This window comes from Palaemon carinicauda, chromosome 18, assembly GCF_036898095.1.
Source record: "Palaemon carinicauda isolate YSFRI2023 chromosome 18, ASM3689809v2, whole genome shotgun sequence".
In the NCBI taxonomy this organism is placed as follows: domain Eukaryota; kingdom Metazoa; phylum Arthropoda; class Malacostraca; order Decapoda; family Palaemonidae; genus Palaemon; species Palaemon carinicauda.
This window is the reverse complement of record NC_090742.1, coordinates 53,944,790-53,971,289: the sequence shown is the minus strand read 5'-3', so window position 1 is coordinate 53,971,289 and position 26,500 is coordinate 53,944,790. Positions and strand designations below refer to the sequence as shown.

At 40.5% G+C, this 26,500-nt stretch overlaps 1 protein-coding gene across 14 annotated transcripts in view; it reads right to left on the bottom strand.

Annotated features, from left to right (window-relative positions):
- The window catches only part of KrT95D (phosphofurin acidic cluster sorting protein KrT95D), a 396,291-nt gene that overhangs the window by 139,792 nt on the left and 229,999 nt on the right, over positions 1–26,500 (bottom strand). For 10 of the 14 annotated variants that reach the window (XM_068392357.1, XM_068392366.1, XM_068392361.1 and 7 more), the window contains 3 exons: positions 19,671–19,812; positions 12,878–13,022; positions 12,345–12,556 (listed from right to left, as the gene is read on the bottom strand). In XM_068392357.1, the coding sequence (XP_068248458.1) occupies positions 12,345–12,556; positions 12,878–13,022; positions 19,671–19,812 (499 nt within the window). The remainder of the gene's footprint in view (positions 1–12,344; positions 12,557–12,877; positions 13,023–19,670; positions 19,813–26,500) is intronic. The other 4 variants (XM_068392358.1, XM_068392365.1, XM_068392360.1 and 1 more) reach the window with 1 other exon arrangement.

Genomic DNA, 26,500 nt, shown 5'->3' with positions numbered 1-26,500 from the left:
TTGCAGCCCACAGGGACACGAACATTGACTTGGAAAATGTCCTCTTTATAGAATCAGACAAGAGGGACTCTACACTTAGACAATACGATTCAGCCGTTAAGAAATTAGCAGATTTCCTAAAACAGTCAGAAGATTCTCGGATGACCTCTAATCTGGCCATCTCGTTCTTCAGGTCCCTATTTGACAAGGGCCTAGCAGCTAGTACTATAACAACGATTAAGTCAGCTCTGAAGAAGATCTTCCTTGTGGGTTTCAATATTGACCTAGCGGATTCCTACTTTTCCTCTACAGTATCCCGAAAGCCTGCGCTAGGCTCAGACCTTCGGTTCGTCCGCAAAACGTCTCATGGTCTCTGAACGACGTACTAAAACTTGCTTCAGACACTGATAACGAATCCTGCTCCTACATCTCCCTGCTTAGAAAGACATTATTTTTAACGGCCTTGGCCTCGGGTGCTAGAATCTCAGAATTAGCAGCTCTCTCACGTAATCCTGAAAATATAGATTTCCTCCCGTCAGGTGAACTCCTACTTTCCCCAGACAGAGCCTTCCTAGCTAAAAACGAGGACCCCCAAAACAGGTGGTCCCCTTGGAAGATTATCCTCTTCCCCAAGATACTCCTCTGTGTCCAGTCACTACACTCCGGGCCTTTTTAGCTAGAACTGCCACCCGCTCATCTGGCCCCTTGTTTGTCAGAGAACAAGGAGGCACTATTTCCATTCAGGGCATCAGACAGCAAATCCTTTACTTTATTAAGCAAGCTAACCCGGAATCATTTCCCCATGCTCATGATATCCGGTCAGTGGCAACCTCCATCAATTACTTTCAAAATATGGATTTTGATGACCTTAAGAAGTATACGGGTTGGAAATCCCCTATGGTATTCAAACGCCACTATTTAAAGAACTTACAGGCCCTTAAATTCTCCACGGTTGCAGCTGGGAGCCTCATCTCCCCTCAATAATCTCTCCGTTCTTCCTTTCATCCATCTCTCTCCTTCTCCCTCCTACCTGCCACTCTCACCACGTCCCCGCTCTCCTGGTGGTTCGTTTAGCCCTAGATTACATTGCCATTATTGCGTTACTTTGGTTACTTACCGTTAATTGTGTATAGCTTTACCTATAAGCTTATGTTGTGTTACCATTCCTATTTTAGCCAAGTAAGGTTTTGGTTTTTGTGATGCTGGGACCTAGGGGTACTCCCCTTGCATCACCCTTATGTATTTTATATTATTATTATTATTTCCAGTATGGCACCTTTTGTAATCTTGTATATACTTTTGACATTCCTTAATATAATATAATTCTCTGGTACATTTTCACCGGGCGTCACAGGTCGACCCAGAAAAGGGATTTTGACGAAGGAAAAATCTATTTCTGGGGAGATACCTGTGATGCCCGGTGAAACCCTTCCCTTGTTTTTATCCCTCCCTTTCCTTTCCAAGCCATCGTGTTCAATACAGAAGGATGTTGTTCAGATGGCGCTCGCGTCGGGCGTCGGTGGTATGGTTCAGGTAACGTAGCTAGTGCCTCTGTAACGGCCCATCCCTTTTGACGAAGGAATTAGCTAAATGGAAGACAGCCTGTGAATAGTGGTTTTCACACGCCCCTGCTTTATACACGACACCCTCAGGGTGCTCGCGCGAGGGTAGTAACCTCTGCATTCCATGCTTTTAACTTTCTCTGGTATATTTGGAAGTATTTATATCAGAAAAGTGTGAAGATGGACCCTTTTCACTGGGCGTCACAGGTATCTCCCCAGAAATAGATTTTTCCTTCGTCAAAATCCCTTTATACAGTAGCCAGTAATTTGCAACATAGCATATGCTGCAAATAGAAAACTATAGTATGATTATACAGTAGTTATCTATAACATATCTTGGGTACCCTTGCCGAGCTTCTGCTGGTACCGCTCCTATATTGAAAGAATAGTATTTCTTCAATAATCTGATTGAGGAATCAGTCATCCTTAACCCACAGTGTTAGAAATAAAAAGGGACAGTGACTTATACACTTTTCTACCCCTAGGGCTTAGAACCCTCTTAGTTGGAGTTACCTCGGTAGAGGAATCTCCCTAAAGCTAACACTGAGGGGAGGTAACAGCAGTTGCTTACATGGGATACACAAGTATGTGTCTTCTACTATCCCTTTATAGCTTACTGTCCTAAGCTACTTTGTTAAAAATGACTTTTACATATTGATTATCAGTGAGATAATCAATTATATACTCATTTTGTTCTCCTTTCTTTACAGGAGAAACACCAGATGACTTGTGCTGCAGTCTTCTGCAAGATCAAGAGTAAGGGTTTTTACGGTCATAATACTTGCAGGTTTCATGCCCTCTGCAATATTATTTCCGAATCACTACATTATTGGAACCTGCAGGTTTGTAATGTATGTCGGACCTTAATGTCTGAAGGTTTCGAGAATCCCAAGTCTACAGAGACTAAGGATACAGCTCGAGGCAAATTACGCTACTGGGCGAGAGGTTTCCAGAAAATCTCTCCAGGACCTTACCTACCTAATGATAGGATACGTAAGGTACTATTTCCGAAGGCATGTAAGGAAATAGTGGTGCCTCAGGCACCAATTACATCTCCCGAGGCCCAGATAGCCTTTGGGAAGGAGGGCAGGGAGTGCCCAGGGGAAGAAAGGAAAAATAAGAATTAGCATACAGCAGTTAATAAATATATTATATTGGAATGCAATCAGTAACATAGGGTCAAGACATTAATAGAAAAAATTGGGTGTGGAATCTGAAAAGGAAAAAACTTGCCATTACACACATTAGTTCTGTAGGAACTATAAAGTCTTTCTAGAATGTCTTGAATACACTTCATGTTAAGAACATGCGGCACAAGTGTTTTAGTCTATGTGACTTCGCCTTTGTATAAGAACAGTCCGTAGTGTCCCGAGGAGGCACTAATTTCACTATGTTGCGTACTAGGGCCAACACTGACACCCTTAGAGGTAGAGTTCCAAATAACTCACTGTTCTACGCAGCACTAAGCAGCAGGTTTTAGCACACTACCTGCAGCTACCACAAATCTCTTAAGTCCATGCACCTGCTTCGCGTAGTGTTTGAAAAACACTCTTGAAGACTTCCAGCCTGTGAAAGAGCGAAGACTTTAAAAGTCCATCGACTGGAAGAAATTCAGTGAAGAGGCGACTTTTCTGGGATCCTGACCTGCGGGTGTACTGTCAGGATCCGCTCTGCGAATAAAGTAGGTGATCTTCGCCCTTAGTTGTTTGAGTGACAAGTCGGACCCCGATGTTTCCCCTTTAAAGAGCTGTCCTCCGCCAGAGTCTGAAGTTCTTCGAAGATAGACCTTTAGACTCTCCACTGGACACAGAGAGACATCTTCCTTCAGAGGGCAGATTCTCCAGGGGCCCCACCTTTTAGTGGGTAGCTCGTTCTTGGCAAGAAACGTTGGGTCAGGAAAGAAGGTAAGCTCGCCTGTTTCAGCAAACAGGATCTGGCCCTCTTCTCTTGATAATGCCACTATTTCACTGACTCGGGCTCCTGAGGCGAGAGCAAATAGGAAAATCACTTTCTGAGTCAAATCTTTCCGAGGGCAAGTTGCATTGTCCAAACTTGAGGCAAAGTGGAGCACCTTGTCAAGAGACCAAGAAATGGGTCTTGGTGGGGGTGCAGGTCTGAGCCTAGCACATGCCTTTGGCAGCTTGTTAAAGATGTCATTGGACAGGTCTATCTGGAAGGCATAGAGTAATGGTCTCGTCACGGCCGATTTGCAGGTGGAAACCGTGTTGGCTTCTAAGCCTTGTCCATGAAGGTGAATGAAGAAGGACAAACAAAAATCCATTGAAATTTCCGTAGGATTTTTAGCCTTGACAAAGGATACCCACTTCTTCCAGGATGACTCATACTGCCTTCTGGTAGATTTTGTTTTGTATTCCACTAGGAAGTCTAAGCATTTCTTCGAGATCCCAAACCTCTTCTTGACAGCTAGGGAGAGAAAATCATGAGATGAAGGTCTCGGGTTTTCTTTGATGAAGCGAAGGCAGTCACTTCTGAACTTGCAGGGTTAGAACTGGGTCCGGCAGGGGAATTAGCTTGGGTTGTAATTCCAGGATTAATGGGAACCAGTTGCTCTGGGGCCACTTGGGTGCCACTAGAGCTGCTGTTCCTCGAAAGGATCTCAGCTTGGTGAGGACTTTCAGCAGAAGGTTGGGTGGAGGGAACAGGTAAATCTTGGTCCATCTGTTCCAATCTTGGGACATGGCGTCCACCGCTTTCGCTTGGGGGTCCTCGTATGGGGCCACATAGCGAGGAAGTTGTTTGTTGTTGCTTGTTGCGAAGAGGTCGATCTGCAGTTCCGGCACTTGATGGGAGATGAAGGAGAATGAGTCTGCGTCTAGGGACCATTCTGACTCTATCGGAGTTGTCCTGGATAGAGCATCTGCCGTCACGTTGCGGAATCCTTGTAGGTTAACTGCTGAGAGGTGCCATCTTTTCTTGTCCGCCAAGCGGAAGATGGGTAGCAACACTTGGTTGAGTTGGGACGATCTTGAGCCCTGACGTTTGAGACATCTGACCACGACGTCGCTGTCCAGAGTCAGACGGATGTGGACTGAGGGACGTGGAGACAGCCTCTTCAGAGTGAGAAGGACCGCCATGGCCTCCAAGATGTTGATGTGAAACGTCTTGAATAGAGGAGACCATGTTCCTTGAACTTGTCGTTGGTGGGAGTGACCACCCCATCCTTCTAGCGATGCATCCGTGTGGATAACGACCGATGGAGGTGGTGGTTGAAGAGGTACCGATCTTTTCAGGTTCTTTGCCTCCGACCAGGGCTTTAGGAGTGATCGAAGCCTGGTTGGCAGAGGTCTCTTGAGATCTCTTCGAGCGATTGATGCGTATCTTCTCCAGACTCCCGATGCATCCTTTAGCTGTGCTCGCAGCACTGGGTGTCACTAAAGCGAACTGAAGGGAGCCGAGCACCCATTCCTGTTGTCGTCTTGAAATCCGTTTGGATTTTAGGAGTCTCTTGACAGATCCCACTGAAGGTCCCAATGGATTCCTAGCCATTGGAACTTCTGAGCTGGAGAAAGTTGAGACTTTTTGGAGTTGATCTTGAAGCCCAAATGTTCCAAGAATTGGATCACCTTTGTGGAAGCTTGCAGGCATTCTTCTATGGATGCTGCCCACACCAGCCAATCGTCCAGGTAAGCCATCACCTGGACGCCTTGGAGGCGTAGCTGGTGGACGATCGTGTCTGCTAGTTTCGTGAAGATTCTTGGAGCCACGTTGAGCCAGAAGGGCATGGCTCTAAAGGCGTACTGTCTTCTTTGAAGCCTGAATCCTAGGTAGGAGGAGGTCTGGTGATTCATTGGAATGTGCCAGTAGGCGTCCGCCATGTCTATCGAGACAGCGTAAGCCTTTTGAGGCAGCAGGGCTCTTATGTGCTGAAGAGTCAGCATTTTGAACTTGTTGTTCACTATGAACTTGTTGAGAGGGGACAAGTCCAGAATGACTCTGAGTTTGTCAGAGTCCTTGGGAACACAGAATAGTCTTCCTTGGAACCTGGTGGACTTTACCCTCTTGATCACCTTCTTGTTCAAGAGTTCTTGGACGTATTCTTCCAGGATGGGGGTGGAGTGTTGGAAGAATTGGTGGAAAACTGGGGGTGGTGTCACCCAGCTCCACCCTAGTCCGTTCTTGATGATATGTGAGCCCAAGGATCGAAGGTCCAACGATCCTGGAAGAGGCGGAGTCTTCCTCCCACCGGAAGCATCTCATTGCTTCTGGTTTCCAGAGGGTTTACCACCTCGGCCGCTTGCTCCCCGCCCTCCTCTCCCTCTGGAGGGACGTCGAGAGTTGTCTCTGCCGGCGCCTCTACCTTTGGGACGAAAGGTAGTCGACTGCCTTTCGTAGGCTGGCGTGAAGGCTGGTGACTGAGCCACCACCGGCTGGGGTACCAACTGAAAGGTTTGTTGGGGCTGAACCACAAACTGGGGAGCGGCGGGTGCCGGAAACTGGCGCTTAGCCTGACACTGCTGACATCTTGGCCTTCTTCTTAGGTTGGGGGCCCTCATCCTGAGAAGATTTCCTCTTCTTCGACATGCCCCACTTATGGAGAAGGTTCCGGTTCTCCGTGGCGGCTCTGTCGACGATCTCTTTCACGAGCTCGTTAGGGAAAAGATCTTTCCCCCAGATATTGGAGGAAATCAGTTTCCGGGGTTCGTGTTTTACGGTGGCATCCGCAAACACGAACTCTCTGCATGCTCTCCGAGCCCTGATGAAGCTAGAGAAATCCTTCGTCAGGGTGGCAAGATGGGTCTTAGCCAAGACCATGTAGAAGCCTGGGGTCTTTGTGTCCCCGGCCATTGTCTCCATCTGGACTTGGAGGGAAAAGGAGGCAGCCAGCCTCTCTTTCGTGTCCAGCTCCCGACGCAGAAGGTATTCAGAGAGCTTGGGGAGGTTCTCGTTGAACTGCCGTCCAGTGATGTCAGCCTCCAACTTTCCCACAGAGAAAGTTAACTGGATGTCTTTCCAGTTCTTGTCGCCGGGAGGGAGGGCGAGGGAGAGGGGCCTACATTCCTCCAATGTAGGGCAGGGTTTCCCTTCCTCCACTGCCTTCAACACTGCCACCAGGGATTTCTCTGCAAAGGGAAAGACCATGGTGGCAGGAGCAAGAAAAGACGAGTGTTACTTGCTGAGGGCCGGCACCTTGGAGTTGGTGTAGCCCTTACTCTTCAGGCAGCCGGCCAGAAGAGATTGAGCCTTTGCATGGTCGAAAACAATGACCTCCTTAGGCTCGGTTTCCTCCTTGGAAACTGGCTCGGACTTGAGACGGATGTAACAGTCTGGATAAGCTTCAAAGCTAGGCGAAAACTCCACCTCTTTAAGGGGAATGGCGCCTAGCTTATCATTGACGAAGATACGTCCGCTCGTGATCGGCATGTGTTCTGCATGCCTCCATGAGTTCGTCACTGAGCATGGGGGAAGATCCTTCACGGTGATCTTCCTCGGGGTCTGTTTGGACTGGCATAGGATTTCCCTCTTGAAATCCTCGTCCCTCTGGCGAATCCTCTCGTCCAGGATCGCCACCAAAGCTTGGAGGTTATCCACGGGAGTGTCCACTCTCGCAGGTGTAGGACTGGAATAGGTAGAGGGGCCGGGTTCCGAAACAGCAACGGAAGTGATAGAGGGGGCAGGGGCACCTTCACCCTCAGAGTCAGCAGCCTCCCTAGGCTCCTCCTCTTCTGGACCGTCGGCCATCAGGGTCCTTTCGGTGGTGTCCGACACTTCCGACATCCGTTCCACCTCGTCAAGATGGAAGTCTTTAAGTGCATCCGATACGTTCGATTCAACCGTCAGTTGGACGCAGGGGATCTCCGGTTTAGGGATGACAGCATCCGCAGATGGTTTGGGGAAGAGCAAAGCTCTCATCTTCTTACTAGGGAGACAGGGCCCCATGGCGTTCTTCTGGAAACCACGCACCCATTTGCGCAGTTTCTCGCGAGCGATGTCCCTGGCCTCCGCAGACGGGGGGGCCTCGAACGCCTCGTTGAGCAGGTCCTTGCAGATGGTGCAGACCTGCGGATCCCAATAGCGGAGAGTTCCTTGGGAAACGGAACAGCTGGCGTGGGTTCGGCACGCCAGGTGGCCATAGAAGTCCGGGCGCCGAACGCTGTGCAAGGCGCTCTCACACCGGATGTACTCCTCCTGTAAAGAAGAAAGGGGTACATGAGTCTACAGAAGTCTATATCATTGACTTGAAGTAATCTTAGATTAGTTTTTTAAAAGTAATTTCAATTACAATATAAGATTCCTTTCCAAGTGTAAGCCCAGGATAGGCAAGCTGGAAATGAAGCAGAAAAGACACATACATGTGCATCCCGCCCAGCCAATTGCCGTGACCTCGCACCATAACTAATTCTAGGGCCTTCTTGAGAACGCCCTAAGGAGGGGGAAGGGATATCCGAAATGGATAATTGCACAGCTTGTGCTTCCTCCAGAGTATTAGCAATGGTGAGAGGGAGAGAGCTGAGTTCATTCAGCTTAAGGGAAAAAGAGAGTAGATTATCCCCAATTCAGGTAGGTCCCGGCAAGGGACTGCGCATGGATGCACAGAGTATGCTAGAAATGTTTGCTGCATAACTATACACCATAGTTTTCTGACTAGGGTATGTAATATACCATAGATGTACTGGCTATCGTATATAGCTATACAATAGACACTGCCGGCGCATTGTCGGCAGAGAAGTGACAGTCCACTGATGTAATATGATTAGGTGGCGCTGGCAGCACGCCGGCATGACGGAAGCGCGCCAGGCGCCGGCGAACCTCCAATTGAGGGGGAACCCCTCCCAGCCATCAGTCTTTGTGGCGGAGAAAGGGCGAAACCTCAGGATGATGGCAGATCGCCGGCATGTCGGCGGCCCCCGGCAGTCGGCAGGCAACCGGCGTTAGGTACTACAACCCTGACTTCAATCTATGAGACAGAGAGGATACCAGGTCTAAACTGACGGCTATAGCCGGCAGAGTAGTGTGACAGTGGACCGGCATTGATTGAGATAGAGAGAAAGTATGGAGGAAGGAGGAGGGAAGGGCGGTAGCTCACTACCCTAACCTCGTCTTCCTCCGGAAGGAGTGTTCAAATGGAAGGGAGAGAATGGCAAGCTTCCATCCAGCCGCAACAGAGCTGGCAGTCGGCTAGAGTTGCGGGTGGCGGCCCAAGGGAGGAGCGAAGAACACTCTAAGATAGAGAGGTCTACTGCTGGCAGACCAACTTGTCCTATGTTATCCCTTAGTTCAACTATGTGGGAAGCTTAGCAGTTCGGACTAACCAACGAAAGGACCGGGCCGACCCCACAACCCGCCGGCACTCGGTCGAGTTGTAGGACGGTGGACAGGGGTGTGATGGCTAGGCCATCACCAAAGGACAGAGGGGGGAGGGGAGAGGGTCCTGAGAAGGGGTGTAGGGGAAGGCGTGAGCCCTCACCGGCACTCCAGGGGGGGTTCTGTTCCAGTACCGGCACTAACCTAGGTGTAGGAAGAATTCGTTCTCCAGCCTAGGGTAGGTCAGTACAGAGAAGGAGCGGCACAGATGTGCCATCCTAAACTATAAAGAAACAGAATCCCATGGCCTGCCTAACCTAGGCTAGGGGAACATATCCCATAGTCCGGGGAAGGCAGGTGTAGGACAAGTTGCTAGGCCACAGGGAGGAAGGGTCGTAACCCTACCAGGTGTAGTCTAGAGGGAAGGCAGAGGACCCCCCCCCCTTTGCCGACCAGCGGAATCAAAAGGAGAGTTCATTCGCCTAATGGGGTAGCTGGGGGCAAACGACTGGTACTCTGAGGTTCTGTCCCAAACTCAAAGCTCATGAACTATGGCTATGGGTGGGGAAAGAAAATCCCAGCCTAACCTCACTTGAATACGATTCAAGGTAAGGAGGGCTAGGATGTAGCCTAAGCTACCTCAGAGGGAGGAGAGATTACCTTGCTATGAAGGTAACCGGGGAGGTGAGAAAGTATACAAAAGCCCAGGCGTTAGGTTAGGGGCGAGGGAGTTGACTACCAAGATCATCGAAACCCCTTGTATACTTCCTAGAAGGAGGAAAAACATGTGCAATCACTGAATTTTATATGTATAAATGCCTAACATCTTCATTTCATAATTTAACACTAGGAACACTTATTATATCATGCATGAAAGTAAACTAAAATGCCTAGGCTATCGAGTCTAGGGGCTAGGCTAGCAAGCTACCGAGAGGATTCGCCTACCTACACTCGCCGAAAACGAATACTATCGGCATAATATAACTGATTCCTAGCAATGAAGACTAAATAACTAATACTGGCTAACTACATAAAGCATGCGATGCGAACAACAGCGTCAGCGTCATGACGCCTCTGGTAAAGGCAGCAGCTCCGCCACAAAACACGGTGTTTCTTTACAGCCAGAGCTGATTTATACAATACAAGAATATGGTACTCAACTTTCCAGAAGAAGGCGAGGCTGAAGATTGCGAATAACTGGGAAAAAGACACCTGGTCAAAGACGCTACAAGAGAAGGAATGAGAACGCGCAACGGTGCCGTCAGCCAAGATGGCGGCCAAACATGGCGGCGGTTATGACATCACCGAGTACCGTAACAGTAACGAAGGAGGAGAACTTAGTAACGGCTCCTCCCATAACTTGCCACACTTCCCCCTCGAAGCGTAAACGCTATGTGGGGTGCAGATAGCTATGTGGCGTGTCAAGCATACGTCCCCTGTTATTATACGATATCCCAAAGGGAAACCTTATGGGTACTCGCGCCAGAAGTTAGAATTCTGTGAAATCTTTAATTTAATTCTCTGGGAATATCTAATGTAGTCAAATATACCCTAAGGAAGCTACTGAAGGAACCTTCCATCAGGACGACATGGCCTGAGCCCAATAATAATAATAATAATAATAATAATAATAATAATAACAATAATAATATAGGCTCGAGCCATGTCGTCCTGATGGAAGTTCCTCAAAAGCAGCTTTCTACTTGGGATATTTCTGTGAGTGATATACCAGAAAATTTACCTAGGAGGTATCACAAAGTTTTTACCTCTGGAACGAATATCCCGAGAGATATCTTGTATAAATCAGGGACGTGTTAATAACAAGCCATGGTTATCCCTCTCCAAATAGAGGCTACTTTTCCCTGTGGGAGCACCTAGCCTCATAGCACCTTGCTTTTCCAATTAGGGTTGTAGCTTAGCTTGTAATAATAACAACAATAATAATAATAATAATAATAATTATAATACGTACTGCACGTATTCCATCAAATACCGGGTCCTGTGAATGTTGGAATAACTACAACAACAGTAACCCATACTGTGCAAAAGAGACAAGAATAAATTCATCAACATTGCAGCGTAGAACTTCATAACAGTGGTTAGTAGTCGATTTGAAAAAAAATCTTGACACTTACACTACACGTACATTACATGTAGTTATTGTAAAATAATTTTAAGTTCTCAAATGTTCAGTAGGTTTTATATTGAATACTAAAGAACATCACTATACATATAGTTTTTCATCAACTGCATACTTTCATTACAGTATTGCTTTGTTATTAAATGTGTTAAGAGATGGGGGAAAGATCATTGAAGATAAGTTAGCCATGAGATAATTTTCAGGTCTAAGGATCAGATGATCCACTTTAAACATACTAAGAATATAGTAAGGACTCCCGAGTGTTGCCTAATGCCTTCTCTAAGACTGCTCACGAACTGTCCTGGTTGCTTCCCTGAAGGCATTCCCTTATGATTGAGCTTAATAACTTTTCTAAAATGACCCTCTAACTCTATAAGTCTATGGTCTAATGGAATAAGCCTATACAGTCCAGTGGAATCTTCACACAAATTAGATTTGTTCACACTAGGTCAAAGAATGAGACATATACGATAAATCATGTTCTTCATCAACAGACCTTGAGTGTCTCGAGCTTGTTCCTGAGCCTAGGAAATAATCAGAAGAGAAGGATAATGACCAAGAATGACCATTAACCAAAGTCTCTAAACTCCACATGAAAACAGCATGGGCTGGGCAAGTTCAATCCATCTGTTTAGGGCGATTCAGAACAGCAATCCAAGAGCCAGTGTGCTGAATCTGGAATTTTTACCCCATAATCATTTGATCTCTCAAAGATAGGCCTACTCTCTCAAAATAGCTTTGTAGTTCAAGCTTAATTGCTATCCAAATAACCATCACAAAAGGGAGATACAGTAGGTCTATTGATTAAACGCAACAACACACTTAAGTTGTCATAAATCTTAGCCTTCTTGTGTAGGCTTGGCTTGTGCATCACTGACAAAGAAGTACCAATGAAGAGGGTGCAGGCAACCCTAATATTTTTTTAATACCATGCTGAAGAAAGTACATGCATACCTCTCAAACCTTTTCAACTGCTGACCCTTTTCGCACTTTACAAGAAAGATACCCATATAAAAAACCTGGAGTTTGTATCCTTGTCAGAACAACTTAGAATTTGGTTTTATAAAAATACTGTTATATGGACTTTCCCATAAAAGAAATAGTGAAAAGACTTTAAAACACATTAATTTTAAACCACTTTGTACAATGGTATACTTGTCCCCCAAAATAATGGTTTCTAAGCATATATAATTGCTATTAGCAAAAACTCCAGCCTGTAATTTCTTGACTAATCATTTCAAAGTAACAGTTCTAAGGGTTTCTTTTAACTGAAATCTAAAATATTAACAAACAAATTCAACGAAAAATACATGAATAATATTTACAGAACTTGAATCATGTATCATAAGTTGTTTAGTAACACAAGTCTATCCAGACTTCATCAGCACAAATTTACTCACAATTTTTGAATTTTGTTGACAAGATGTGATATAGTAGCTTTGACATCTGCTGGGGCCATAGTAGTAATGACCCGGTGTCCATGTTCAGTTAGGTGCGCTGCCAGCAGAGCACCATGGGACTCCCCAGTATTAACTAGCACAACATGATCAGGAAGGTTAATATCTTCTACTGGAAGGACTCTTGCTAATTGTTCTAATAATACCTTTCTAGGCTGGAAAAAATAAAACAGTATTAACATTGGTAATAGCACTGGTTATACTATTTATCCTAAATGCAGCACTGTTTGATGTATAAAATCATAGTTTCAGGAAAATGAAATCAGAATAACATAAGCTTTGATATTTATAAAGTAATTAAAAGCACTCAAGGGGACACTATATAATAATGTACATTACGTAACAGTAATGCAAATTATACAGCACTTTGTCACTTGAAATTTACAAGATATTCTATGCATTTCAGTCTTCAAATATGGCTAATAGAGCAAAGAAAATTATCTTTTAATGTGAAGCAAAGTTGCCAGACCACTTACACTAGCATCAGCATTAGCACTGGAGTTTGAACGTTCAACAACCATTTTTTCTTGTCTGGGTGTGGAACCTCCAGTAGATGATATACTTCTTCTTTCTTTCAAGGACATATTACTCCGATCCCTGTTGAATAATTTAGTCTTGTTGCTGAAACATTAAATAATATGTTAATTATCATATCAAAATATTTTCTTGGGAATAGACATGGAAAAAATACAAGGAGAAAAAAATTGTATGAAATAAACTTAATCTTAGCAAAAGCGGCAGAAATCCTTATGGGAATTTTACCTTTCTTAAAATGCAGTATAAAACAGATTTTACAAGAAAATCAAAATTTCATGTAAATCCACTAATCTCCTTGAACCTTCAGTGAGATCTGCCCTGTTCCCACAAACTCTCGCAAAAAATAGAGGAGCCTTCCTACTTCAGACCAGCCATCCATTCAACAACAACCTTATTTACTATGTAGACTAAGCATACAATTGCAATACTATGAGAATCGATATACAAATATCATTGATAGGTTTATCTAAAAACAATATTTTACACTAAAAAACCTAATTGTGTTCACAACAGTAACTTTGAGATAAAACTGCAATTTAGATAAGACATTAAGTTTCTAAATATCCTAGTGTGTCTGCAAAAATAACTTTAATGGATCTAGGAGAAATTTTTGAAAACCTTACTCTATCAAGGACCAGGACTCTAAGAAACTTACAATGGATATGTCAAAGAGTTGAAGACCCAATGAAAGTTCAGCAAGGTTTTAACACCTATGATGGTTTCAAAAGGCAATGTTTAGCCATAAACCAAATAAAAACTAAAATATAAGGACAATGAGATCTGAAGAGTTATGCAAAAATTATTTTTGTGTGAAAACATAAAAGGGGAGCCAGAAGTTCATATACTGTACACTATGAAAAATATTGAGACTTATAATTTCAAAAAATCAATAAATGATGGCTAGTATAAGGTTCTTGAAACTACCTACAATTCACCTCCTCTAAAATCAACCACAGTTTTCCAGATTGCTCTTTCTGCTGGCTAGCAAAGACAGTCCTTGAAAGCCATTTCCTCTTTTATTTCAAGAACAGGTAGGTTGAAGATCTGAATAATCAAGAATCCCATACCGACATGCATAATTCTTTTCTTTTAATCAAGATACTGCTGCTGTTATTGTTCAAATAGAATATCCTCCACAATCATTTTAATGAATAAATACTATTTTAAGATACTAACCCAATAAAGCAAAAAATGCCATGACTCAATTCTGAAGTCAAATCCTTCGTCTTAGGAATTCCAGTAATAGCAAGCTAAAAACTTTGCATGCCCAGTCAATGGCTTTGGAAAATTATGCTTCCATCAGCAATGTATGAATTACCCCTTCACTACATTCATAAAAAAACCAACCAGGAGAAAAATTCAAATGATGAATCATAACAGATCTTCAGTAAGAGTGGAAGAGGTCACAAAGATTACTGGAGTTCTCTAAAGTGTATGGATATTAGGCCTTGCCTTCATTCTAATGAGGCTAGGACAACTCTAAAAGAAGGTGAGGGAGAGGAAGTGGAGGATCTTTCTCAAGAAACCTAATTTGCTGTGGCTACAATGAAAATCCCTTGACTGGAGAGTATGTATCTAAATATCTAGATGGATGAGAATGAATGAATGATTTTACGTTTTCTGGCATCGTGATCTCGAAGGTCATTAACTCCAATATTGTTTGTTATATATAAAATATATAAGGCAATTCAAGTTAAAACCATAAAAGCAAACATATCAGTATAAAAGTTGAATAACTTTCATTAGACCTGCTTCTAAAATAAATATAAAAAGGCCTCTAATATCCTCCCCAAGAATCTTGGTAAGGATGAACCTCCCGGCCCCACCTTGAGTAGCAAATTTAATTCTATTTCTTAGGTACCCAAGAGTGGGGCATTCAGTCGACAAATGCAAACTGTCAGGAGTACCATACAGTCATCACAATATGGCTGGTGTTGGCCAGGCATAAAAAATTTGGTGTATCAAATGGATGAGAGCTAGCATTTCTGCACCAGTCATTATCCTAGGATGATGCTTCCTTAAAAATATTCTGCACTGGAAGAGAGTGAATCTCTTATTAGACAACTACCAGAGTAAGACCAACAGGATAAAATAGCAATTGGTAATTATAAAAATATAGCACCATGTCTTCAACTCTAGATGATTGCAATAGGAGGTTCCTACAAAAATTTACTGAAAGTCAGTAAATGTAAACAGTTAGAAGACTCAACAACAGCAATAGTACTGGTAGTAATGGCAATGGCCAAGTAAGCTAGCCAGATACATTAGCTACAGGGATGGAAAGCTCAGTTACCAGTAACATAGCCATGGGAATAAAAGATTGCACATGATCAGGGAGAGGAAATGCTGTAGCAATAGAATAAGTCAGCTTGCAAAACTCCATGGACAGAGGGCTTAATCAATGTGGTAATTTACTGGGTAAAAATGGTACAGCTTGTACAGTCATATCTCAGTATTTGTTCACTTCTGAATTCATCTAAATCAGTATTCCTCATTTTTTTTTTGGAAAAATTTGTCTTAGTATTCATCACATATTTAGTATTCATCACACTTGCTAGAACTTTTCTTAGATGAGACGAGTCATGCATAGGCCTGCCCATGCATAGCCTGTTTAATTTGATAATAAGGCATCACATCTCGGCCTCACGGTAGATCTTGCATAGTACATATTTTCAGAGAAATCTAGTATGAATTTTCCCAGGTTTTTGGTATTTTTACATACATAATTTTAGTAACCTAATTCATCGGGGGTCCAAAATGGTAAGCAAAATAGACAAAGCAGTAAGGAAATTACTGAAACCCTGATGGAACTTACAAAAGGATTATAAAAGAAATTAGTGGTATCCCCAAGAATCATCTGCTGACAGTGTACAGTATGCCAAAAATAACAAAGGAGTTTACAATGACAAGGGAGGTGAAAGAGGTAACAAAGAAAAGACCATTAATATCAATGGAAGTTGAAAACTTATTGTTTATTTGAATATAAACAAAAATTAGATGGCATAGTGTTTCTGTGGCTATCATTTGTGAAAAAGAAAAACAATCACATGCTGATATTTTGAAAAATATGCCTGGAATGGTGTTGATAGTATTAAAGTGTTTAGAGACATTCATGGATGGTTTGATAATTTTATGAAGAAAAATTACATGCACAGTGTACAGAGGCATGGGGAGAATGCTAGTTCTAACAAAGACACTGTTGATTATTTTATTGCAGGATTAAGGGAGCATGAAGAAGCTGAGGATCTTATTCTACAAAGTGTTTAATTGCTGTGAGACAAGCCTGTTCTGGAAAAAAATAAATGCCAAACAGGAACTATATCACATTAAGAAAAAAAGGCATTCCTATAGCACAAGCCAATAAAGAAAAGACTATTTCACTTGTACCACTATGAATCGGTGGGTTTTAAAATAACTTATATAAAAATCAGTTAAATTTGATGGTGAGGCTAAGTGTAAGGGCAGGGTGACCAGACAATTCTTCACTGAGTGAGTAAATTTTTTATTTCAAGTATATCAAGAATATAGAGGGAAAACAATTGCCTCTGAAGACCCTCATGGACATGAATATGACTTTTGCTCAGGCATGGAGGACAACTTTCTGCCAGAGTTTAACTACATCACAATTAAATTCTTGTCGTCTTACACGACTCTTCTAATTGAGCCCATAGACAAGCAGGATATGAGAGAGAGAGAGAGAGAGAGAGAGAGAGAGAGAGAGAGAGAGAGAGAGAGAGAGAGAGAGAGAGAGAGAGAGAGAGATTAGTGTAATGATTGTTTTCAGCAAGTAAGACTGTTGGAATAACTGAAAGTTTGTTAATTAAATTCATATTGTTTGTAGTGTGATAGTTTACTTATTTAGGAGTGTTTGTAATGTTCTGTTTTTCATTTTCATTGCAGGAAGCACTACCTAACTTCTACTAACTCTCCTTGTGAATGCTGATTGGAATAATTGGATTATACTACAGATTACAAATGAAGTGTTACCGTCACTCACCAAACAGTAGCAGAATGCTGTTTTTAGATGTTTCACTTTAATGTCTGAGCAATGGTGATGCAGAGGATACTAACCAGGAACAGATAAAGAATGTGGAATTGACTGCTCATATAATATTGACAGAGTTTGCAGTTGGCCTGGGGAACTGTGGCAAAGTAGTGTTTTTTTTGTGTGTGTTTTCACTGCTCAGTCGAATTGACATTGATTACCGCCAGCCAATGAAACAGTGGCAAAGCACCAAATTTTTACTTTTAAGTCTAGTGTGTGGGTGACCATGTGTACTGTATATATTTATATATATGTATGTGTATATACTGTATATCCAATACAAAAGCAATAGAATTTTTTTATGAAGATCTGGAAAAATACTTTTGATAAAACAAGACTCAATTTACATTTGTTTTGGCTGATTTCAATGTCAAAGTAGGCCAAAATATGAGATGAGAATTAGAAGTAGACAAATTTGGAGTAAGCATACGAAATGACAGATGAGACATGCTTGTAGAATTTGCTGAATGAAACAACCTAAAAATCGTGAGCCCTATTCTTACGAAAAGGAACATAGAAAATGGGTAGGGAAAAGCCCAGATGAAGAAACAAAAAACAAAATAGATTTTATTCAGTGAAAAGGTTGACTTAGTTAAAGATGTAACAGTGTTAAAACAAGGTAAAGTCAAGCAACCATAGAATGGTGAGAAGTAAGTTTTGTCTAGATCTAAAGAAAGAAAGAGAAAAACTAATTTTTTGAAAGAAAATTAACACACCTGTAATAAGATAAAAAAATTTGAGGAGCTTAGTTAAGCAAAACAAAATAGGTACTCACAGCTATATAATGAAATAGAAGCAAGTGAAGATGAAATGAATAGTAATTTAACAAAATTTGTATTGGAATCTGCATAAAAGATAAATGGAAAATTTCCTAAACAAAATCAGGGAATATTATCAGAAAACACACAAAATCTAATAAAGAAAACATTGGAAATGTGGGTAAAATCCAAGAGAGATGAAATAGAATTAACATAACTACCCAAAAACAGTAAACACACTAAAAACCCTAGACATTCATAAACACAATTAGACCAAAATTTAGGGAACACTAGAGAAAAGAAGAAACATCTAGTTAGTCTAGGGATACTCAATGATGACAAAATCCTGGGACTTCCTAATGAAAATCTCTGTGCCCGGTACAAATACTTCCCTTGTAGTGGATGCATCAGGTTGTGCAGATAATGTACGTGCACGGTCAGGGTCACTGATTGTGTAAGAAGCATGGAAAAGTCTAGGCCCTTATTCCATTACTACATTTGGTTGTGAGCATGGCTGGAACCCAAAATTAAGTGGGATAAGATGTGAGAATCAGGGATTCCAAAACACCTTTGTTCACTTTGGAAGACACAATGGAAAGCATAAAATCAATTGGTTTCTCCTCCCTTGTAGCAGGAAATAAACCAATAATTCATGAAGTTTTGGTGCCTTAATGAGAGAGGAGTTAATGAAATCCTGACTTGAAAGGTCTTGTCCAAAAATCTGTCAGAAATGATCCTCTCACTTAACCAAGAAATTTTCTAAAGACACTGGAAGTTTGTTCTCATATCTTTCTTTCTTTCTCTTATATAACTGTCTACTTTGGAAGTAATGGGAGCTTAAACTACAGATGTGGAATTGCTAACAATCCTACCTGATCATAAAACAAGCTGCCCATAAGGTGTTTATTGACCTTTCACCACTCAAAAAGAGGCACTCCTCCAACTCTTTTCCTGTGTTTTGCATATCTGTTCTAATTTTTAAACAGTACATAGTACTTTAAATATACATACATCTTATTTTCCAATGCATACCTATATTTGTCACATCGATCTTTCATTGAGCCAACTTTGTTTTGGCAGATGGTGCAACCCGTCCGAATGTAAAAAATCTTCTTTAATAATTTTCTGAACTTGAAGTTAGAGTAAATATAAACTATGACAAACTTGATAAATATACTTTTCTATCTTGCACAAGCAAATAATGCTAAACGAAGTACTCAAACACTGACATGGGACACAAAGCAGAGAGTCACTTAGGGTCCTTGTCTACATTGTCAGGAAATAAAAAACCCTACCTCTGCCACTTAACTAGTAATAAAAGCATAGAAATAAAAAGAATGGTGAAGTATGATATATTAAAATGACTGAATACCATACATTGAATAATCCTTGAATATTTGCTACTAGATGGCTTGATACATATAAAAATAGGAATTGTGGTATTACTTGCAGTGTTTACTGACAATCTAAAATTTACTAGAATGTAAAGAATTCCTATTTCAATCATGCTATTCGCTATTATTACACTTCCTAATAAGAATATGAAGTGGCAATATAAACTGAATTCATTTCCATGAATAAAAATGAAATCAAAGTGAGATTTTTTGTTCTAATTAATGCTAAAAAACAAGTTCTAACCACTCATTCAAACTGGGTCCTCACAGAACTAGTGTCATGGAGAAGTTCTGTCTTTTTTGTGTGAACTAAAGGCTGTGATTCTGGGTAGTGCAGCTTAATGAGATTAACTGGTTTGTGAACAAATTACTATAATCAAGCATTTTTCTACAGGGCTTCTGAAACATGTTACAATTTACAACTTAAATTCTTCAATTCGTTACCGGAAAAAGCTCTGATATGATTATAGTCTTTTCAAGTACAGTATAAAGTACACAATAATTCCATATGCCATAAATTATGTCCTTAACAAACCTTTTATTTTTGTCTTCTCTGGGTGGGGATGAAGCTAGGCACTGAGGGTCTGAGTGTTCTTGATCTGTCCAGTTCTCCATGTGATCACTGTCAGCTCTTTTACTGCTCTCATCACTTAATCTGTCTGCTCCTACTTTATCTACTAGAACAAAAAATTACATTGTGTTAAAAGAAATGATATAGAATTTTAAGTCTTCTCTATTTTTAAACTTTACTGTTCATATAATATTGTGGACTTAATCACTAAAGACATAAGTACAGAGCATACACATTAAACAGTGCTCGAACTAAGATGTGGAGATGTGGCCCTTTCCTTCTTTATTCTTTATCTACTTACACATTGAGGTTCATACACAAATGGAACAAGAAAAATTTTTACATATAAATGTAACAAAATAATGAGTTAATCTCAACTTAACATCTTACAGGAAGACTCAAAATAATTATCTGATGAAGTTTAAATATTCCTTGTCCAGTAAAAAATCTTACAACAAATAATTTAAATACTTAACTAACAAAGTTCACTAGAAATCAAAATCTTTCTTCCATCATTAGACAATTGAATCTTCTTAAAGAGGGATAGGAACTATCTATTTCTACAAATATATAGGTAGGTAATGATTTATCAGGATTTTTAGCCATTTATTATTTGTAAATAATTACAAACTTCACTAAATATCATTGGCATGTACTCTCTTTTTAGGAGCCACAATGTGTTATGGTAAGTAAAGTGATAAAAAAAGGAAAATTTAAACAAAATAAAGTATTACCTACACAGATTTACTTCTTTGAGGAAAAAACCAAGATTCGTGGAAAATATAACTAGAAAAGGAATGCTATGATTTGGCGGGAGTGCTATTTCCATCTTATCATTATTAGATGTTTTAATAAGGGTACAGACCTGTGCTGATGGGTTGATTAAAAAAATGATAAAAGTTCTATATTCGATTTCAAATATACTCTCAAAGCAAGGCCTCACAACAAGACAATTATAGACCACAAGAGTTTCGAGTGGATGTCTAACTACAGTATGCTAGTAGTACCCAGGGAACACACTAAATGGCACTTTATAAGTGATTACCTCCTTTTATGTTTTAAAGCCACTAGAAGTTGGGAGGAGGGTGTGAAATTCAATGATTATTGGGAAATGTATTAAGTCTTGTCCAAATAACACTTAAGAACTCTCACAAGACAAAGAAATTTATTCATTGACCTAACAGCTTTCTCTTCCACAGATGAAATATGAAAAAAAAAATTGATGCAAACCTTTCATCTTATTATCATCCATAGCCCAGAATGTACTACAAGTTAATATCATCTTTTCTCCAAAACCTACATTACAGTATATTAATTTAGCTCACTAGTACATTTATTTGATGCTAAGCTAACAGGAAAGTCCTAGCTGTGTGATCTTTAACAGAAAGATCTTTCAAAGGTTGAAAACAAGAGCCCATTAAATAATGTATTACTACATATAGATTCCAATTTATCGTTTTGACAAACGAATGCTTCATAATATTAAAAGACCTAAATATATCAGCAATAATAACCAAAGATGATAAATCTAAGCCTAGATGATTGAGTATAATATTCAGCATGGATATATAACCCTTAATAGCTGAAATGGACTTTTTTCGTGAAAAAGGAAATGCAGAAACAATATCATCAAAACTAGTTCTAATTACTAAACCATTTCAAGATTTGCACCAATCAAATTAAAAAATCCATTGCCTTTGATAAAAAACAATTTTTATAACAAAATTTCTTATTTTTATACTCGATGTTCATATTGCTGATCAAGTTTTGCAAGTTGGTTTACTAAATAGATGTTATTTGTGGGTAATCAAGTAGGGTGTTCTTGAATCCTGGTATGGCCCTGGTGTCTTTACCACCACTGGGGCAAGGGACAGTGTAACCTTAACGACACCAGCTTAAAGCTACTTTGTGTGCTTCTCTGGTCTTGTAAAGAGGTCCTATAACCTTTAGGGAGGAATAGCCACAAGGATAACATTAATTAGCAGTCCTGAAGGGGAGCTTACCCATAAAAGAGCAATGGCTGGGTAACCAGAGACACATATCTGCCTTAAACCCTAAAACCTTGCCTACCTTGCATTTGTCTTGAGCCTCCTGCTACTGCACACACTTACCACCACAATAAATCCAATTAATGCCCAAGCTCACTGCTTCATTTTTATCATTCATCATCATCATCAACACTACAAAAAGTCCCATGGCGATAGGTTACAGAATACCCAAAATAAGACCCCAGACCCCTTGAATACCTTCTACCAAGAAACTGAATTGTAATGCTTTAAAAATTATTGATACGAGGGAAAACTATTGTAGCTCAATTGCAGATAATATATCTCACCTTCCACCTATGGAGCCTGGCAATAATATAGATATCGATGAAGAATGGTCAAACCTAAAAGTACTAATCCATCATTCAGCAGAGGAAACCCTGAGATTCTCCACACATCGCCACAAGGACTGGTTTAATGAAAATGCAGAGACATACATGACCTCATCTAAAAAGAAAAAAAAACAAGAGCACATGATGCTTGTCTCTCATACCCAAGTTCCAGTTCCCTAAAAACTACATTGCAAAACCTTAGAGCTGAAACTCAGAGAGTACCACATAACATGGAAAACAACTGGTGATTTGCTTGCTCAGCAAAATTTCAGTCTTTCAGAGAATAATGACCAACAGGATTTCTACAACGCGCTTAAATCCATTTATTGACCGATAAAACCCAATGAAACATCAGTGCGGTCATCTGAAGGAATACTCCTGAAAGATAAACAAGAAATTTTGATTGTTGGGCTCAACACTTCAGTGGCCTTCTTAACCAAAGAAACCTTACAGAACCCACTATCATGGACATCCTCTCAACACTACCTTCTGTAATGGCTCTTGATGACCAGCCCACCTTTACTGAAACTATAGAAGTCATCATCAAAACCCTGAAAAATAACAAAGCCTCAGACCAGATGGCTTGCCCTCTGAACTTTTTAAATAGGGAGCATATCTACTCCATTAGCGCCTCCACAACCTTATGTTGTCCATGAAGACTCTTAAAAAAGTCCTAAAAGAATTCCAAGACCTTGATATGATTACAATCTACAAACGGAAAGGAGATTGCTCAATATGGTTCAATTATCAAGGTATATCTTTCCTTGCTGTAGCTGGTAAAATTCTAGCAAGGATTATGCTCTCAAGACAAACAAGACTGATATCAGAGACCACACTTCCTGAATCACAATGTGACTTTCATTGGGAGCACTTGCAATATGATTTTTGTAACCCTACACCTACAAGAAAAATGTCATGAACAAAACTGCAATTTTTATATTGCTTTCACTGATTTGATCAACACTGTTAATCGTGAACTTTCATGGAATACCCTCTCAACACCCTGATGGATCTGCATGACAACAGATTTGAGCCCTTCAATGTCGAAGCTGGAGGGAAACACGAATGCGTCCTGGTTTCTGTCACTCTTCAACATATTTCTCACAATAGTCACTCTTCTCAGCCGTTGAGTTCAGCATCCTGATGACAGTGAAAATTCAATTTTGCTTGGATGGTCGTCTACTTAACCTCAGGTGCCTTCCAGGAAGAAACAAAAACCACAACAGCACATCTTCTAGAGCTCTAATAAGCTGATGATAAAAGAAATAATATTTAACAGCCTTTAACATTCCAAATTAATGGAGGAAATGTCAAACGAGTCAAAAGTTTCACTTACTTTGGCAGTGTGCTCTCCAATAAGCACAGCATTGATGAAGAAACCATATCTCAAATCAACCAAGCATCAGCATCCTCTGGACACCTTCAATCCAGAGTATTCTATAATAATAACCTAAAGATAGATATTGAAGTTTCAGTCTATAGAGATGTATGCCTCTCCACCCTACTATATGGTGTAGAATCTTTGACTATCTGCCTGCCTAGTATTACGAACAGACTAGAATTGTCCAGGGAGATCTGAATGTAAAGGATGGTCAGAGTTATGAAAAATTTTATGCAACATGCATAATGAACTAATTGAACGACAGTGCCAAAGATTAATATCTAGATCAGGAATAAAATATTTAATAGACCGTAAGTTTCTGTCCAACAAATTAAGATGAGAATCAGCAGCTGAACACCAGACAGGAGAAAAATACTCAAAACAAGGTAGAATGAAAGAATTAAAACACTTCTTCAGAATAGATTGATAACCGAAAATCTTGTAAGACTTTCTCAATAAGCCAATTTTTTGTGCAATTGAAGAAGACACAGACCTAATGTGTTTCTCAAAAGTAAATTTGCTGTTGAGAATCACACCTAAAATTTTAAAAGAGTCATACAAATTTAAAGAAACATTATCAACACTAAGATCCGGATGTTGAGGAGCCACCGTCCTTGACCTACTTACAATCATACTTTGAGTTTTTGTGGATTCAACTTCATACCCCATAATTTGCACCATGCACTAATTTTAGCTAAATCTCTATTAAGGAATTCACCAACCCCAGATCTACATTCAGGGGATGGAATTGATGCAAAGAGAATAGTATCATCTGCATATGCAACAAGCTTGTTTTCTAGGCCAAACCACATGTCATGTGTATATAATATGAAAATAATGGGCCAAGAACACTTCCCTGTGGAACACCAGATATCACATTCCTATACTCACTATGGTGCCCATCAACAACAACTCTTTGAGATCTATTACTTAAAAAATCAATAATAATGCTAAGAAACGACCCACCCACTCCCAACTGTTTGAGTTTGAAAACAAGGGCCTCATGATTAACACAGTCAAAGACAGCACTAAAATCAAGGCCAATCATACGAACTTCGTGACCACAATCAAGGCATTTCTGTACAGCATTGGAGATTGTAAGAAGGGCAATACATGCTCCAAGGCCTTTACGAAAACCAAATTGCAAACTAGGGAGTAGATGATTACCTTCAGCAAACCTATTAAGACGTTTTGCCAGAAGAAGTTCAAAAACTTAAGATAATATGGGAGTTATGGAAATTGGGCAGTAATCAGTGGGACTTGAGCTACCACAAACACATTTACATAGAGGAGTAACATTACCAATTCTCCAACAAGTGCTAAAAGCTCCTCTTCTTGCTAACTTGCGCAAAATAACAGATAACTTTGAAGCTAAGAAATCTGCTGTCTTCATAAAAAACAAAGGAAAAATACCATCTGGGTCTACACCTTCATAAGCATCAAGGTCCATCAACAGAACTTTAATCTCACGAGATCGAAAAGCTAAACTATTTAGTTTAGCCTCAGGAAAACAGGAATGAGGAAGTTCAAGTTTTTCATTACTCTGTTTACTGTCAAAAACATCAGCCAAAAGGGTTGCCTTTTCCTTTGGACAGTGAGTGACTGAGCCATCTGGTTTAAGTAAAGGAGGAACTGTTGCACCTACACCAAAGAGTGCAGATTTAAGGGTAGACCACCATTTATGTTCCTGAGTTGTACCAGAAAGGGTTTTTTTATGGTTAAATTGTACTCCTTTTCAGTTGAGGCATAAACTCTCTGAGCAAAAGCTCGAAGCTGAGTATAGTTGTTCCGGGTCAAATCTGATCTGTTACCTTTCCAAAGATGATAGGCCTCCTGCTTCTCCAAATAAGCACATCTACAACCATCATTGAACCAGGGTTTGTCCTTCACTTGGTACCTTAGTACACGAGAAGGGATACGCCTATCAATTATGTTGACTAGATTCTCATTCAAAGGGACAACAGGATCTACACTACTATATAATTGTGACAAATTCAAGCACAAAATATCATGCAAAATCCCATTCCAGTCTGCTTGGGATTTCATATAAATTTTACAAGAGTATGATATATCAGGGACAGGCTGCTAAGTCTTCACTACTAATGAAATCAAGGCATGATCGGATATCCCGACTGGAGAACCAACCTTATTAGTTATAACACCAGGGGAGTCAGTGTATACGAGGTCCAAGCAATTACCAGACCTGTGAGTAGCTTCATTTATGATTTGCTCACAGCCTGATTCAGAGGCAAAGTCTAAAGCTCTTAAGCCATGGCGATCGGTAGGAGAGATAGAACTTAACCACACGCTATGGTGAGCATTAAAATCACCAACAAAGACAAAAGAAGCCTTTCTATCATCTTCTTGTATCTTAGCCATAATGGTAAGAAGACAATCGAAGATAGAATCATCCATGTCTGGATTCCAGTAGATCGAACACAAATAAAAGTTGTTATGCCTGCCACAAACTTTTATTACCTGAATCTCATGACATTCACATTGATAGCAGGACCTATGAGAAGCAGGGTACTCGGTTCCTAATATACCCCGCCATTCCCCTGGCCCTAGGGATGGCATCAAGATTCAACATTATTGGCTTCTTAAAACCAGTTATAAGGAGCTCAGATGAGTGCCTCATATTAGAAACCAAAGTTTCTGAGCACAAAAGAATATCATACTGTCTGGACGAAACTGTAAGGTCTTGGATGTTTTCATGAAGACCATGAATATTGCAATACAGAAAACGACATTGACGAAATCTAGGACGTACTGGTCTCCAGACAGCATAAGAATTAATAGAAATAAAAAAGAGACATCATGCTTAAAAACTAGATTAACAAGAATTATAACAAGAAGAATATGTACAGAATTATAAATAAAGTGATTGATGATACCCATAGACTAAAGTAAAAAGTCGGAAAAACTGCTCAACATGGAGGAGCCGATACACCATGCAAGGCTAAATACCCTCAAGGATAGCCACTTCAACAGAAGAGAAGACAGTAAGGATGATTTTGAGAAGAAGAATCAGAAAAA